Source organism: Schistocerca cancellata, chromosome 5, assembly GCF_023864275.1.
Source record: "Schistocerca cancellata isolate TAMUIC-IGC-003103 chromosome 5, iqSchCanc2.1, whole genome shotgun sequence".
Taxonomy (NCBI): Eukaryota; Metazoa; Arthropoda; class Insecta; order Orthoptera; family Acrididae; genus Schistocerca; species Schistocerca cancellata.
Window position 1 is genome coordinate 40,246,545 of NC_064630.1, and position 18,803 is coordinate 40,265,347.

Consider the following 18,803-nt stretch of genomic DNA (forward strand, 5'->3'; position numbering starts at 1 on the left):
GGATGGGCAAATGGATGAGAAAGTGTTGCAGTTCTGGAGGAAAGAGCATACAGTGTCCTCACCTTGGGTCCACATCGTAAAGATTTCTGAATCAGTGCAGTTTATTATGATTCTGAGTGATTAAAAGAGATTCCTCAGGGTGGCTCATGAAAGGTTGACATAAAATTGTTCCTTTGAGTTCTCACAGCATTGCTATGGATTATACTTCAAAAGAGCGGTAGATGTGGGTAGGGATACCATTGGTTGTGATTAGTAACTAGGAAGTTTACGTCTGTGTGGCTGGGCACTGAGAGAGGTAATGTTCGAGACCACAGGTATCATATATAGATGTTAATGCAGAGAAAAGGGAGGAAGGATATGATTTCACTTCCTCTAACTACAAGATGATTACAGACAGTTGGCAGAAGGAGATAGAAAAGTATTATAGTGACAAGCAGGCCAGGAAAGCTGTGGAAAATAGGCTGAAGGTGTTTTTATACAAAAAGACAGACTAATTCACTACAGACACATTAATCAGTGACAATGGTGCATCCTCTGCAGTCGTTAATGGATTTTGTACGGCATGTATGAAATGGACCCCATGGGATGGTGCAAATGAGAACAACAGAACTAGCAGTAAAGTTTTTGAAAGGGCCTAGGGTTTTACGACTGGACTAGAAGCCATGTTGCATACTGGGGTTACACAGCATACCTTGTCACTAACATGTCCAGCACAGCAGTTGATGCAAGCCCTCTGCCAAATGAGCAGAGTTGGAGACAGCAGTGGTTATGTAACTGTGTGTTTATAAGCTCTGAATAAGGATTTTAGCTGAAAACTAAGCAGTTTACATCTTTTCTATTTGCCCGTTCATTGCTCAACATCTCCTGTATTTAATGTGCATAAACAATAACAATTTTCTGTATGTCCTTCCTTTTGACTGGAGCTCTTGAGGACCACGGCCGTTCACTATTGTAAGAAAATGAAATGCCTACAGCCACCTTTATGACCTCATTTACTGTGCAGCTACCAGTTTCGGCACTCCAATGCGCCATCTTCAGGCCTTAGTTGAGAATCAATTAAGGCCTGAAGATGGAGTGATGAAGTGCTGAAACTGGTAGCTACACAATAAATAAAATCGTAAGGACGGGTGTAGGCATTTCATTTCCTTATGATAAAAATTTTCTTTCCACTCTGAAGAAACACGCCCCTCAGTATGACTATTATTGTTAAAAAGGGAATGAACAACATTAATATGTCATTATTTTCAGCCTGACTGTTTAGTTATAGGGAAAGTTTAATTTTCTATAGCAGTTAGGGGTTTTCTGTGCTTGAAATTAAAATACTTAGGCAAATAAATTAGATGACTTGTCAGAGAGAGTTATTGTTAATGTGAACTGGAAAACACAGGCAGTTACATTTTTCAACTTCTGGAAAAATGGGCAAAAATTACAATTTTATTTGGAAATCTAGTCGCAATTACAATTTTATTAAACACACAATGTCCAATAAAAATGTGGTACTTCATCATATTTTTTTCAACATTTCACCCTCTAATCTGAAATACATTTATAATATAAAGCAAGTTATCTCATTCACACAGCAAAATAGCATTAAAAACTGATTCATAGTCACTGGTATACTTCACTTCCAGTCAGTCCTTCACGGAAGCTCAACAAAAGAGAAAAATTGTAGCATATTATCTTTCCTTTTCACAATAAATGATTAATGTGGGGTAAGTAACTTTTATTAAGACTATACAATTCATGCTGACCAATAACATTCAGAACACTTCCTACAGTTTGTTTCTTTTCCAGATACCACTGACTTAAATATGATGAAAGACCGATTCTGGCAGTTTATTAAATATGTATCACAATTTTTGACACTTCATTCATTATTATAAGATTGACACAGAAAATGAATTACTGTTTAATTGGAAGCATGGAAGTATGCATGTCCTGGTTTTAGTTCTAAATCTGTAATAATATTATTAGAACAAAGGGCAGTCACAGTTTCCAAAACTTTCACTGCTGCACGCAGTTTCCAAAGTTCTAACTATTTTGTTCACAATATTTTGCAACTAATTCTGGAAATTTCAATAATGAGGATACCCAACAGAACACTGCAGAAATACAAAACATAACAAGTACATATTTTACAACATGTAAGAAATATTGGGAACTAAACACTGTTTACATAAATTTATGTACTGAGGTATATTTAAAACAAAATTAAAAAAAAAGGAGCAGTGACATTCCAGAGGTAGCTTACGACTAGACAGTATCAGGTTTATTTACAATCACATGTAGAGCAACTATCAAACTGAAAGGATGAAAGATGACAAAAACTGCTTTTAATTATTGCAATATGCATATCCATATTATTTAGAAGGGATATTTGTCAGTCAATCAGATACCATAACAAACCAATTAAGATGACTCATTAAAAAATAACTTTTTTATGCCATGTGAGAAGTTCATCCATTGTGGATATTAAATGATGACATGGTATGTCTCGTCATTTTCAGTTCTAACTGTTGCTATTGGCTACATAAGAGACTGACACTAAGTAAAGCACAATACAGTCACTACACCAGAAACATATACAGAAAGAGAGAGGCCAAAAGATGTCCTCTGAAACATCAAAACTAATAAAATATATCCACACACAGTTGAAACAAAATATCATGTCCATTTTTGCAAAAGCAAAGTGTGAACACAGTTAAAATTCTACAGAAACATGGGTTCATGAATTGCAATATTCTGTATAGATTTCTCAAGAAATAAAAAACATCAATCCAGATAAATAAAAAGGTATACAATATAAACTTTTACTGTTTTCTGCTACAAAGTAAGTTTTCAGAAAGGAGGAACAAATTTATGATGAAGTGTGTTACTAACAAGGCCACTCTAATAAAAGTCACACACAAGATAAAATTAACCAAAAATTTAAAACAAGGTGTGCACAAAAATGGAGCAAAACTAAACTAGATGTAACACTTTCAGAGTACATCTTCGTACATGAAAAATTAATAAATGAGCATATGAAAAACGCCACTGTCTTGCTTCATTCATTCTGGGAAGTTAGTATTTGATTAGTCACATATAGTTTAATTTTGTGGGCCAAAGATACCTAGAAATTGTAACAACAGAGATAATACAACAAATAAAACTACGAATTAAATTTTCCCACTGTTGTTGAACTGATTCTGTAAACTCATTTAACTTGTTGGATTTGAATCTCCTAATGTTAGTCTAGTAAGATAGCACTGCAAAGATGAACGTGAATGTCACCTTAACAAAGCACAACACTACAATTCAGCAATTCAGTTCAGTCTAGCCATATATCTGGGACCATTACAAAGATTTCTTGAAGAAGAATAAAAGTTAGATTGTAATTCTAAACCTTTTAATGGGGGTGAGATTTTGATGAATAATTTCTGCGTGAAAAGAGATTTCACTGCTGTTAAATTTAGTAAATAAAAGATAGATTAAATTACAAGAAACCTAATGACCATTAGTGTAAATTATTTGATCTTTGCACAAAGATAAATTTATGCTGCCAAGATAGAAAATGTGGTGCAATAAACAATGGTTCTAGGGCATGGGAAATTCTGTGGGAAGAATGCTGAAACTGAAGTTTGGCAATGAAACTCAATGACATGTAAGTAGGGATTTGTATTTAGAACTATACTGTAAGTTTTGTAGAGTTAAAGACATGTACCTCATTGGCTATTACAAGAAAAAAATGTAAAATTGATGTGGTAAAAACTGACATCCACTAAAACACAGACAAATGTTGCATAAAATCTGACCAAAAACCTTGTATGTGGAAGAAATATTTCAAGATCATTTATTAAAGCATCAGTTTTTATGTAAAAAGAAAAACCAAGTAGGTTAAGCAAGATATTAGTGATTAAGAGTTACAAGTGTAACCATCAGAAAGTTCACAATAAAATATTTTTATGCATCTCATTTTTAATTGGTGTATCAAGAACAGAAATAAAATATTTGTCATGCCAGAAACATGAAAAACACACTAACTGATCTCATTCATTTATACTGAAAGTCCACTGTTTCCAAAAATGTTATATGGCAACAATAATTTACAGGTATTTGTATATTCAAATGGATGCTCAAAGGCAGTAACTTTAACTGCAGTGTCATAAAACCAGAAAAATAAGAGGCCCAGGTAAAGTAATGATTAAAAGATTTTTTCTACAGTTATATCATATGATAACTGATATCTAGACTGTGCACAAAGATGCAACTAATGTCTAATGCAATCTTCCACATGCTAAACAAAATAGGTCCATTAATTTTTCTAGTACTATGGAACTTGCAGCATTCTTCCTTCAGCATAAGAATGTTGTTTTCAATTGCTAAAAACAGATACTATTTATCTATTTTCAAATTTCATTATCATGAATTCCTGACATGATACTTTTTCTCAATTTGAACAAATTATACAGCAGAATCAACTCCGAGGGCTGTAGTAACAGTTTAGTATTATCTTTATCCGTAGGAAAAGGCAATATGGGCTATTTGACACTGAAGTGCTCATATGCTGAGAACTGTGTGCAGCGTTATATTTCTCTTACTCATTTTATGTTTACAGTTTATACTTCAATGAAAGCATCAATGCGATGGATATTTACAACAAAGTACCTGTATGCCTCTTCACTTCGCTATGAGAAGCTAAGAGGCATAGCTCAACAGCTTTGATTGTGCAGCCTTGCTATGAACAAATATAGAAGTCTTTTTCTGTATTGTCTTTGTGGAATACATCAGTTTTGCTATCCCAATTTCAAGGGAGGTTAGAGCATGAGGGCTTACATCTCTCCTGGCTCAAGGTGAAGTTGTAATTGCACTCATAATAAAAAGCAAGTTCTGCAGTGTTGGCATAGCTACCTCCTTCTGATTTGTCACTGTGTTGTTTTTGAGAGAAGAAATAACTGAAAATGAAACTTGAAATTGTCACCAACTACTAACACAATCAGTTTGAATTTGGAAATATGAAATGTAGAGTTATATACTTGAAAGGAAGGGACAAAAGCTGTGCTGTCTAAATAACTATCTACAAAACATTTCAGAAATCATTGCTGAAGAAGTAGGATTCTCCAAATCATATAACATCTCAACAGTGTACACTTAAATGAATATACTAACAGTCAAAAATCCCAAGATGACATAGGACAGATTGCTACTTACCAAATAGAAGAGGCACTGAGGGGTTGAAAGGCACATTTAAAAGTAGACTAAGCTATTGGGCAAAGCACTTCTTCATCTTCACAGGTATATACAAACACACACACACACACACACACACACACACACACACGCCGCACGGACAAGGACACAGAGATACTGTCATCTCTCGGCATTACATCTCAAGGAGGACTTAGTCCGATAGCTTAGTCTACTTTTAAATGTCTCTGTCTGCTGCTCAATGCCTGTTTTATGTTGTCAGTAGCATATATTTCCAATTTCATACTGCTCTTAAATATGACCATGACATGCATACATGTCAGATGACTTTTAGATCTGACATGTGTGAGAATGCAGTCTTTTGCAATATACCACTAGATTATGGCCATAAGGCTGAAACTGCAACAGCACAAATAAATAATTTTTCAGCCAATGGCAAATATGATGTCTTTTAAAAAGTTTTATGTGACTATGAACCCAAACCATGAAAAGTTAATCTGTTATTTGACAGCTTAAACTTTCTTTTTGCAAAAAAGGACAAGTACTTGGTGTTATTTCCACTGATTATGTATTATGGTGATGATGATGATAATAATAAAATTCATAACACCATTACAATGTTACAGATTGCATCAGTCAATAACATTTTTTTTTTTTTTATTGTTTGAGACGTATTTATAAAATTAGTTAACAGACATTTCATTTTGTCTCGAATACATGGCAATATTTTGCAATATATATATCTTGGTCATCAATGGATAGCTGTTATGGGGGACAGATAACAAGAAAATAAATTATTCTGTTGTGTTCTACTACTACACACACACACACACACACACACACACACACACACACACACACAGACTGTTTATGAGCAGTTAACTGGATGTGTGTGTGTGTGTGTGTGTGTGTGTGTGTGAGGAGGGTGTGGTGAAATGAAAGACTGAGTAGCTGGGAGGAAGGAAGACATGCTGGGCAAGGTTGATACAAGATGACATTTTGAGTATTGTCAAGGAGGAGAGGGGGAGCCACATGACACACTGCAGTAGTGAGAAAATATGAGTTAATTCTGGTAACACACACAAAGCTGAGAGAGAGAGAGATAGAGAGAGAGAGAGAGAGAGAGAGAGAGAGAGAGAGAGAGAGAGAGAGCTGAGGGGGAAGGAGGAAGAGGGGTATTATACTAATACTAGCAAGTATGATTTTCTGATGTTTTAAGTAAGCCTAAATACCAGTCATCATTCATCTGGAATTGAGTCTGTTAATACTCATTCTTAATTTTATGTGTAATTCTTCTTTGTTGAGCAGAGGATTCCACACCTTAAAGTTTATTATGTTGCTGGCGTTTTTAATAACTGATTTATATTTAGATAATAGGCACAATAAAGCTTGTTCTCATTTTTTTTCTTGTATATACAATTATTGTTCAGGGAGCAGAGGATTCCATTCCTTCACGATTATTACGTTGATTCAACTTTTAATAAATACTTTATATTCACAAAATAAACATAGTAATATTCCCCAATTTAGCCTACAGTGTTTTGACTTTAAGAACAATGCAATCAGCTGTTAGCATGAACATATGGTAACTCTAAAAAACAAGCAGGCCACGTCACACGACTTGGATGGAAAAAGAAACCTGCAGTAATCACACTTCATTAGCATTTTGCAACCTAGTGTAATCATCCTGGTTAAAAATAACAATAATAATAATAATAATAATAATAATAATAATAATAATAATAATCTAAACTGATGCCTTAATTTCATGCCCACGCAATCGGACACCCCACCTTGAATTATATCAATCAAAGTACAATAGCTTAACATTAAATATAAAGACTAAAGATGTCTTCAGGAAGCACCACTACAGAAGCCAGAAGATTCTGTACTGGGTGTGATGGCTGAAGATTATTCACTGTCTACACACACAAACAGCTGTCAAGTTGTCTGCAAGTCCTTGTTGAGATGAGTTTCGATGTCCACACGACAGATGGGGCAACGTTTATTTGTGCTGAGCCACTGATCAACACACTCGACATGGAAGAGGTGCATGCATGGCAGGCGTCTGAAAGATAAAAATACAGCTGTCAAAAAATTGAATACATAGTTCATATTTTCAATTTTATGATTGTCATATACGGTTACGCAGGATTCTAATACAATAAGAGGGGGGGGGGGGGGGGGGGGGGGTGGAGAAGATGAGAGACTTAACCAAGAGGACTGTGCTCATAACACTTTATAACACTTTAGGTGCAGTGATTTGTCATGTCACACTCGGGCACATTCATGCATTCACTTCTTAAAACACAGGGTGGCAGGAGATATTTAACAGAACATACATGTTTTGCTAAGGTACAGTCACATTCAAACTCACAAAAGAAAACCACATTTTCAGAAACTTTAGTATCTATGTAAGTTAAGGATACCGTTATAGCTCTCTGTTTATCAGAATATACTAGTTAATGAATTAGCAGTTGTTATTCCTGTTGAACTGTAGAACAGAGGATTATGCTTAATAGGTCAGGAGTCAATTACACATAGGAAGTGGCTGCACGGGTAGCTGGGGCTGTGTGGAAGGGAATTAGGCAGTTTTTTTAGGTTAGAGAGTCTCAAGAAACCCCAAAAGGGTTTCCATGTAAAATGGGGGCAGGTAAAACACAGTAAGGTAGTTGTAGAAATGATCGGTATTGTAGTTGTAAATTGTCATAGCTGTGTTGGGAAAGAACCAGAGCTCCAAGCACAGAAGCTCAAATAGTTACAGGTATGCGATGCTGGCTAAAGCCGAAAATAAGTTCAGCCGAAATTTTTTCAAACAACCTAACAGTGTTCAGAATGGATAGATTAAATACTGTTGGTGGTGGAGTATTTATTGCTGTTGGTTGGTTTGTGGGGTTGAAGGGACCAGACTGCAAAGGTCATTGGTCCCTATTTATTACTTTCAGAAGTAGTTTACCTTGTAGTGAAATTGAATTAGATAGCTCCTGCGAAGTAGTATGGGTAGAGGTTACACTTGACAATCAGACTAAACTATTAATTGGATTGTTTTACCGACCCCCGGACTTAGAAGATATAGTTGCTGAACAGTTCAAATAGGTATCCCACTCATAAAATTATAGTCAATGGCAACTTCAATCTACTCTCAATATGCTGGAAAAATTGTATGTTTAAAGCTGGAGGCAGGCATAAAACACCATGTGAAATTGTACTGAATTCTTTCTCAGAAAATTATTTTGAACAATTAGTCCATGAGCCCACTCGAAACGTAAATGTTTGTGAAAGCTTATTTGACCTCTTAGCAACAAATAATCCTGGACAAATAGGGAGTATCATAACGAATACAGGGATTAGTGCCCACAAGGCAGTTGCTGCTAGACTGAATACCGTAACAATCACAACCATCACAAAGAAACACAAAGTACATCTATCTACAAAAAGCTGATAAAAATGCTCTTAACACCTTTTTAAGAGACAGTCTCTGCTCCTTCTGATCTGATCACATATGCACGGAAAAGATGTGGGATGATTTCAAAGAGACAGTATGATTTCAAAGAGATAGTATCGACACCAATTGAGAGACATATAACACATAAATTAATAAGTGATGGTACTGATCCCCCATGGTACACAAAGCGGGTCAGATCGCTGATGCAGAAGCAATGGAAAAAGTATGCCAACTTTAAAAGACCGTAAAATCCTCAAGATTGACAAAGTTTTGCAGAAGTTCGAAATATAGCGCATGCTTCAAAGCAAGATGCTTTTAATAATTTCCATAACGAAACTCTGTCTCGGAACCTGGCAGAAAACCCAAAGATATTCTGGTCATATATAAAGCACCCCAGTGGCAAGCACAATCAATACTTTCACTGCACGATAACAACGGTGAAGTCACTGATGACAGTGTCACTAAAGCTGAGTTATTAAACATGGTTTTCTGAAACTCCTTCACCAAAGAAGACGAAATAAATGCTCCTGAATCCCAATCAATAACAATTGTGAAGATAAGAAATATAGAAGTAGATATCCTCAGTGTAGCAAAGCAGCTTAATTCACTTAATAAAGGCAAGGCCTCTGGTCCAGACTGTATACCAGTTAGTTTCCTTTCAGAGTATGCTGATGCAATAGCTCTACATTTAGCAATTATATACAACCACTCACTCGCAGAAAGTTCCCTACCTAAAGACTGGAAAATTGCTCAAGTCACATTAATACCCAAAAAGAGAAATAGGAGTAATCCACTGAATTACAGGCCCATATTACTAATGTCGATTTGCAGTAGGGTTTTGGAACATATACTGCGTTCAAACATTATGAATTATCTAAAAGAAAACAATTTATTGACACATAGTCAGCACGGATTCAGGAAACATCGTTCTTGTGAAACACAACCAACTCTTTATACTCATGAAGTAGTGAGTGCTATCGACAGGGGACGTCAAATGGATTTCATATTTTTAGACCTTCAGAAGGCTTTCGACACCGTTCCTCACAAGCATCTTCTAACCAAACTGCATGCCTATGGAACATTGCCTCAGTTGTGCGACTGGTCACAGGTCACAGTTTGTAGTAATAGATGGAAAGTCATCAAGTAAAACAGACATAATATCCAGCATTCCCCAAGGAAGTGTTATAGGCCCTCTATTGTTCCTGATCTATATTAACGACATAGGAGACAATCTGAGTAGCCATATTGTTTGCAGATGATGCTGTCATTTACCATCTTGTAAAGTCATCAGATGACCAAAACAAATTCCAAAATGATTTAGATAGGATATCTGTATGGTGCAAAAAGTGGCAATTGACCCTGAATAAAGAAAAGTGTGAAGTTATTCACATGAGTACTAAAAAATCCATTAAATTTCAATTACGTGATAAGTCACACAAATCTGAAGGCTGTAAATTCAACTAAATACTTAGGGATTACAATTACAAATAACCTAAACTGGAACGATCACAAAGAATACAATGGAGAAATATCAGATCGATCTAAATCACCAAAAATCTACAAACAATGCAGTTCAAGCAATTACTAGACATTGATGATGAACTGACAGAAGTGGATTTTTGGGGGCACAATATTGGTCTCTCTCGATCAATATCTCTTCTGCTGTCTTTGCACCAAGATGAGTTTGAAATAAAATCTGAGAAGTGAAAGAAAATCGTTGGAAAAAGTGAAATGTCGTGTGGCTAGGGCCTCCCGTCGGGTAGACAGTTCGCCTGGTGCAGGTCTTTCGAGTTGACGCCACTTGGGCGACCTGCGCATCGGTGGGGATTAAATGATGATGATTAGGTCAACACAACACCCAGTCCCTGAGTGGACAAAATCTCCGACCCAGCCGGAAATCGAACCCAGGCCCTTAGGATTGACAGTCTGTCATGCTGACCACTCAGCTGCTGGGGGGGTGGGGGTGGGGGGGTGGGGGGCGGACAATGTTTGGAAGATAATGAACTGTGTCCATCCACTTCACCATGAGTTCTATAACAATACATCTCATTTCCAGACAGCAGTCAGCATGGGTGTAAGAAGAGTGGAGAAAGAAGAGGAAATGGTCAAAGAAGGGAATGAGCAAGACTTAAAAATGCGTAACACTATGGTACAGCAATGACACTAATATATTTTCATTGAGTATTTTTATTTTGTTTGCTATTTACCTACTTTTTTAGTTTGTTACATTAATTTTGTTTTAATTATGTGGTGTCATTGCCAGACACCACACTTGCTAGGTGGTAGCCTTTAAATCGTCCGCGGTCCGTTTGTATACGTCGGACCCGCGTGCCGCCACTATCAGTGATTGCAGACCGAGCGCCACCACACGGCAGGTCTAGTCTAGAGAGACTCCCTAGCACTCGTCCCAGTTGTACAGCCGACTTTGCTAGCGATGGTTCAATGTCTACATACGCTCTCATTTGCAGAGACGACAGTTTAGCATAGCCTTCAGCTATGTTATTTGCTACGACCAAGCAAGGCGCCATATTCAGTTACTATAATCTGAACAGATAATATTGTGAATCATGTACCGTCAAGACCGACTTTCAGCATTAATGAATTAAAGTTAAGTATCAAACTAATTATGTCCGCTTTCTGAATCCTAATTCCTTGTCACGTTCCAGACCTCGCGTCAGTATAGTTCTTCCCTCCTCACGCCAGCCTGCGTGAGCTAAAACGCGAGCATTTCAGCCCCCTCTAGTAACACGGTGTTGGCTCTTCTGCCAGCACAACAAATTATTCGCATATCTTTGTACTATGTATATGGTTTGTTCTACCAAACAAAATCTTCACAATATAGAACAGCAAATAAAATGTTTTTGCACATGACTCTGTTTTACTCTAAAAAGATTTAAGATGGAAGGAGTATAAGTATTTCTGATATATCAGAAATATATTATAAAAAATAAGCAGTGCCACTACAGTCTCTCACTACACACAGACTAACTGATGATTAGGAAAAATATCCTGTGGTTTTTTTTTAAGTAACTCACATAAATTATAAACAGCCATTTAACTCTGGCAGTCATTTAATCAGTTTTCCTTAGCAAGCACTTGCGCCAGTTGAACTCTCAGTCCCTCAATTGGCACTTTCAGTAATCAAAAATCATAACCTTTTGGGTGTATCTGGATAAAGATACAGATTTTTGAAACCAGGCAAAACCTCTCAGGGGGACACCACCTTGAAGTAGCACTGTCCATGTGGGTAGAGAGATTTGTGTGTTCGCGTGAAGCTGAGTGCTATGCCGGCTATGGTAACCTATGGTCAGAAAGTCTTGGTCTATGGACCAGACTAAGTGTGTCCCACAACGACCTGTCATCCTACATCCATTCCTTCTCCATTGCCAACTCCTTGATGCTTAACCCAAGATGTGATGTGATCCGTGCCGAGGGATGTGTGGCACATGGAAAGATATGTCGTGAACGGAGCCTCAAGGATACCGGGCGACCTCCCTGAGTAATTAGCCTTGCACCTCATGTGGTTTCCACAGTGTGGACCAATTAGATCCCCGACTTTCGTGGGACCAAAATGGACGTGAAAGAAAATAGCAATACTGAAGGGCAAGTTGACACCTCAGACACCCAAACATCGAGGTTGGAACTGATGGAAAACAACCCCTCAGCTGAACAGGGGGACAGGCCTGTTCAAAAAGTGGGAATGATTACTAAGAAGTTTGACCAGATTAAGATCAAAGATCTCAGAGGAGGAAACTTCTTAGAAAACAAAAATTGAGGGCAGGCAGTAAGAGAACAAGGGAGGACTCTAAGACTCCCACTTCTCAGGATAAGTGTATCCAGAAAAAGCCGAGGCAAGAAATAGGGAAACAGACCTATAGTACTGCAGTCTCAGTTTTTAGGATGGCAATTATGCAGCAAGGCTATCCACTGGTCAATATCACCTCGTGGCAGGAGCAGCTCGTGCAGATGGCTCTCTTTGAGAAGATTGTGGGGGACGCTGGTCCAGGACCCAAATTCACGAGAGTCTATCTGGATCACAGTGCTCTTATCTTTGTCTGTGAGAGGGTGGGTACAGTGGGCTGGCTTGAGCAAGAGATGCCCCTAATATAACTGTGGGAGGATGTGAAGGTGTTGGTAAAGACAGGGGCTGAGCTCTTCAAGACCGCAAAGATATTAATCTGAGTGCCAAAACTCCTTAAGGCTACCTGTCCAGAAACTGAATGAGAAAATATGGTCTGAAAACGAGAAAGTCTCAACAGAGGATTGGAAGGTAATCAACTGGAAGGTTGCACAAAACAGCCAAACCTTTGTGGTGGAAGTCGCAGAGAAGTCCCTGAAGGCAGTGTGGGAACAGGACCTGAGACTATTCTTGGGGTTCTCGCAGGTTGCCATCAGGGTAATAAAAGACATCAGAAGCAACAATAGTGGCAAGATGGAGATCAAATGTGCTGTAGATAAATCTGCAACACAATATAGGAGCCACTGCTGCCCTGAGTCGTCTTCTGGGAGGAAAAGAAGCAGACATGGCCCTCATTCAGGAATCCTATTTATATAAATTGGATGTATCGGGCCACGGTGGCACTGGAGGTATGTTTGTTTATGCTAGAAATATAAAAAACTCCAGAACGTGTATTTACATAAAAATGGAATCCCCTTCATGCTGATGGTGGACTTTTCTTCTAGGGAATAAGTGATCATCAGGATGCGGCAACGTGATGAAGGTATTACGAGGGAGTTTGTAATGGCCTCAGCATACCTTCGTTACGACGACAGTGCTCCGCCTTCCCAGGAGATGAGGGGACTGACAGAAGCCTGTGCACAACACTGTGACCAACTATTCGTTGGATGTGATGCTATGCCCACAAATTAATGTGGGACAGCACCAACACCAACAGTACCTTCCAGAATTTCTTCTAGCTAATAACTTAGAGTTCCTCAATACAGGCAAGGAATCTACATTTAGGAATATAAGAAGGGAAGAGGTAATTGACGTAACCTTCGGTTCCAATTTGATGGGTAGTTATGTTATACAATGGAACGTGGCTTTAAAGCCATCCTCATGAGACCACAATGTATATTAAGTTCGAGGTTCAATGGGAATTAGACAGACCATGTCCTATACAAATCCCAGGAAAATGGGGTGGGAGGCGTATAGGAGGGACCTTGGCTTGAGCCTATTGGAAGTCAGTACTTTGGTAGTAAGGAATCCAGTAGAATTTGAGGAGGTAGCAGAGGCTGTATGTAACAGCTGCCATCATGATCTCATACCATGACAACTGCTCTATCACCAACAAGTGCATGAATAGGAATGTATCTTGATGGAACAACAACCTGGAAGCACAGATGAAAAAGGTACAAAGACTGTTTAGTCTTGCAAGAAGCAAAGGGACAATGGGCAGAATATTGGGAGGCCTTTGTGAAATACAAACTTGCAATTAAACAAGCAAAGCAGGCATCCTGGAAGGTATTCTGTGAGGAGTTAGAGGGTACGACTGTTCAGGTCAGACTTCACAAAATCCTCACTAGGATACCAACTAATCCAGGAGGAACTTTTAAGGAAAGAGGATGGGGAGTATACAAGGACAGCACATGAAAATGCTGGAACTACTACTCAAGACTCATTTTCCTCAATGTACTCTGACAGACAACATAGACCAGGATGAGATCCCTGTGAGATACCCGTTTTCAGGTATTCGAAGGGAGAACTGGGAACCTGTCAGAGAATGTGTTGACTGCAGTAAAATCCAATGGGCAGTGGGAACGTTCCAACTGTTCAAGTCACCTGGCCCAGATGGAATTTTTCCAGTGCTCCTGCAACAAGCAGTTTTTTTGATAAGATTCCTATGCAGGTTACTTGGGGTTAGCCAAGCAGCAGGAATCATTCCTAACGTCTGGAGGGAAGTGAAGGCTGTCTTCATCCCAAAGCCAGGGAGAACTGATCGTACCAAGGCCAAAGATATGAGACCAATCAATCTGTCCTTCTTTCTTCTTAAAACATTAGAAAAACTGGTCAACGTGCACATTAGGGAGAGGAGGTTAACTAGGGTCCCTCTACACATAAACTAACGTGCATACCAACCAGGAAAATCATGTGAAATTGCACTCCACCACCTGGGGGGAGGGGGGAGGGGGGGGGGGAGATGGAGAGATCGCTTTCAGGAAATAGCCCTCTGCATCTTCTTAGACATTGAAGGGGCTTTTAGCAACATGACCTTCGAATCCTTGGTTAAGGCAGCAGAGGTTCACAGCTTGGAGACCACAATTTGCATGTGGATTACAGCCATGGTTAGTGGTAATAAGGTAGAAACTACCACGATGCAAGAAAAAATGGTAATCAACACTACCAGGGGCTGTTCACAAGAGGCGGGGGAGGGGGGGGGGGGGGTTGTGTGTCCTGTTCCCTCTACTGTGGAACCTTGTGGTGAATGAACTCATTAAACTCTAGACAGTACTTTTGCCAGGGATATGAAGACGATCTTGGCAAATTTTCAAGTACAGTCAGACCTATGGCAGAAGGAGCATTTAACATTGTTCAAAACTGGTGCAGGAAGCAGGATCTAAGGGTCAGTCATAAAAAGACCGTTGTAGTACCATTTACGAAGCAGATCCAACACACGTTGGAATCTCAAGCTTCTTGATGAAACACTATCAGTGAAGGAGATAGTGAAATATCTAGGGGTAACCCTGGATGAGAAACTACTGTGGACCCCTCAAGTAAGGAGCACCTGTTCCAAGGTAAAAGGTACTCTAATGAGTACCAGGAGAGCTTGTGGTAAAAACTGGGGCTTAAGGCCAAAGAGTATGTACTGGATATACACCACCTGTGATTCCTTATGGGGCTACAGTGTGGTGGAAAAAGGTAGATCAGCAGGTAGCTGCTAGGGAGCTTGCTAAGGTGCAGAGATTGGCCTGCTTAGTCATTGCAGGAAGAATTAGCAGCACACCCACTGCTGGGATGGGAGCCATGCTGGACATGTTCCTCATTACACCTGAGGGTAAAGATGCGGGCAGCAGCTGGAGCACACAGGTTAAAAACTGGCAAAAAATGGAACTCACTGGGGTATCTAGCATCTCACACTAAAATAATGAGTGAGGTAGACATAGGTACGGTTGGGGAAACGCTGGCCAACTAGATAACAACTCCCAGCTGCTTCCACAAGCCTTTCAGTGTAGTAATTGGAAGTAGTGAGCTCTGGGAGAACAAATTTTGACACCATACTGGGGACATCATCTGGTTCACTGACGGTTCAAAATCAGACCGAGGTGTAAGCAATAGGGTAAACTTATTGTGGGTCCCTGGTCACTCAGGAATTAGTGGTAATGAGCAAGCCAATAGGTTTGTCAGGATAGGAGAGAAATGAAACTCGTGGTTGGACTATTGATAGGCCATGGGAATTTAAAAAAAAAAAAAAAAAAAAAAAGACACCTACATACAACGGGGATAATAGAAAAAGACCCCAAATGTAGGATGTGTGGAGAAGGTGATGAAACCGCATCACATCTGATCTTTGAATCTGAGGCATTGGAGATTAAAAGACACAGAATATTTGGATCAACCAGACCTGAAGAAATTGTCTCTAGCAAAGCACCAGTAAAGAATCTCCTTGCAATGTTTAAGGGCATCGGTTGACTTTACTAGAGACACAGTGAACGATACAGCACAATAAACTCTGTTTCAGTGCGGGCTTGACCAATGTTGTTTTTGCTTCCCTGATAAAATCAAATCAAAACAACCAGCAAAATGGTGAATCTATATAAATGCCTAAGGAATGTACAGTTAAAACTTGAGCCATTTGCTATGGTTAGTTATTTAGATAATAGCAGTCCACGGTGCAAAAGTGGCTAAAAGCTGGTTTTTATGACTTTCTGCAAAAGCACAGTAACTTTGCACCTCTCAATATTGGTAACTACAGAAGTGGCCACCCCCACAATTGGTAATTTTCATACCCAAAAAATCACAGTTTTGCTGTGTTTCCTCATAAACCATCCATGAATAAATGGTGCTGTTGTAAGCCACCTGAGGTCCAACCTCAATTACACCTAATGCAAAAGAACCAACTGATTTGCTCAATTTGCCTGAGCTGGAGGAAGTGTATAATGTTTAAATCTTGACCCTGTATTGCAGGATAGCTAAATCATGCCAGTTCTTTTAATAGGTATGCAAATGGTTGCTAGGCCAAGGACTATTCAAAACACTTGATCATTTACCTCTGTTGGTGTTTATCTGGTAATAAATATGCAACCAGTCACTTTTTTATGATTTATTCAACCCTGAACATGTTTTCAAGCCACTGCAGGATCATCATAAGATAGATGTGTTACAAGAGCATTAAGTTGTGGACCAAGTGTAGCGAGATGCAGTGCTGGTGCTGCTGACAGAAGTTTAGTGATCGGTGATGAAACATTTACAAACCCGAAAGTTTTTTTTATGTTTTAGGTAGTTACAGTGCAATGCCTCGTGGTATCCATATCAGATTGCTTCTTATAGTGTACATTATTATGCTATGTACACAAATAAACACAGTATTTAGCCACACTCAGTTTTACACAGATTCACAGAATGTAAACATTCAATGTTTTTACAAAGAATATGGATATGATAGATATTACGCTTTACTACATAATAATCTTTGGCAAGAGATACATTGTATTACGGTACATATATTAGAAGTCCTGTGAAACAACCCTCAAATTTTTCTGCCATTAGTTCTAAGGAATCATAAAAGAAACACTAAAGGGAGACTACATCAAAACTGACCCTAATACATGTACCCTGGTGCTGCAATTGACTGAGGTGGTGTGCAAATTCAGCGGGCTTGTGGATTTGGTGTTCACATTTCCCCACATATTAACTAAGTATGTGTTTCAGGTATTATGTCGGTGCACCAATATTACTAACTATAAGTCTTAGAGGAATTTCTTCACTATGTTCTTTAGGAAGTCCATTTAGCTGTTGTGGCACTGCTGCTCACATTTTAAGATCGTTAATAATGTTTCTGACTCATTCAGAAGAGCCATCACCTTCCTATCATTTTAATTGTAGGACTGACATCTATTTGACTGTATGCATTGTCAATTAGAGGATTGAAAATCATCTTATTCTAATCCACACGTGCGGCATCATGACCGTAGCACTGTCCTTGTCGGGTGACAGAAGTACAGTTTCCTTGTCCTCTCACAGATTTCTCAATGCCGTTCTTTCTCCCTCAGAGATGTTTGATCTTAGCACTGGCATCTTTGTAAGTGTTCTACAGGTTTCGCACAGTGAACCTCTTCTGCTGCTTTCAGTGGGAGATAAGCTACAATGTGATCCACGAAGGTGATGTAATGTGCTGTTGGTAGTGTTTTTGGAGTGGGTGTAAAATTTAGCATTTTAGCAAGGATCTTCACTATATCCTCATCCAGATATCTGTCTCCGTTTCAGATGAAAGTTAAGTAAATGATGTTACATACATACTGAGTGTGCTTCTAATTATTTTGCTCTCTTTCACAGCACCCACCTATTCCTCGGCATCTGCCCCTGGACCAAACCAACAATAAAATCTGTATGTTAAGTTTCCTTTCAAATGAAAGGGTACCATTATTACGAACACTTTTGAAGTATATAGACTTATGCTACATTTTTATAAGCAACTAGCTGAGAAAATGGAAATTGTCCGGATACTTACTTATAGCTGTGCCTGACACTGAATGTGTCAAATTTATTTTTGGCTTATAAAGCTTCTTTTTGGGGCAATGTTTGATGTAGTGTGATTGGGGACGTGAATGAAGAGTCTGCTTGCTTCATTCCATGGGAGAGAGCCACACAGAGCGGGCCGTGTGAAAAGTAACTCGCACTAAGGTCCACGCCCGCAATATGCAACGTCTGGCCTCGTGCGTTGTTTACGTTCGTGGCATAATGTAAGCTCATTAGGAATTATACACATTTCAAGTGAAATGGTGAATTGTTAAGAATAAGCAGGATTTGGGGTGTAAAAACTTGCTCACCTGCTCCACTTCCCATTAGAATTCTCACTTCTACAATGTTATGTTGGAGAGAAGTAACTTTAAGTCTCTGTGACCAAAGGGATCTGAAGAGCGAGATTACGTATGATGCTCTAGATCAGAGTTATGTCTCACATCGTTTTCAGAATGAGTTTACAAACAACAAGATAATGCCGAATGTTCTCGA

General features: G+C 38.9%; 1 protein-coding gene across 2 annotated transcripts in view; it reads right to left on the reverse strand.

Annotated features, from left to right (window-relative positions):
- Window positions 1-1,445: 1,445 nt before the first annotated feature.
- The window catches only part of LOC126187885 (E3 ubiquitin-protein ligase Arkadia-like), a 343,683-nt gene continuing 326,325 nt past the window's right edge, over window positions 1,446-18,803 (reverse strand). For both annotated transcript variants that reach the window (XM_049929229.1, XM_049929228.1), the window contains one exon: window positions 1,446-7,255. In XM_049929229.1, coding sequence (XP_049785186.1) covers window positions 7,129-7,255 — 127 coding nt within the window. In that variant the 3' untranslated portion in view covers window positions 1,446-7,128. The remainder of the gene's footprint in view (window positions 7,256-18,803) is intronic.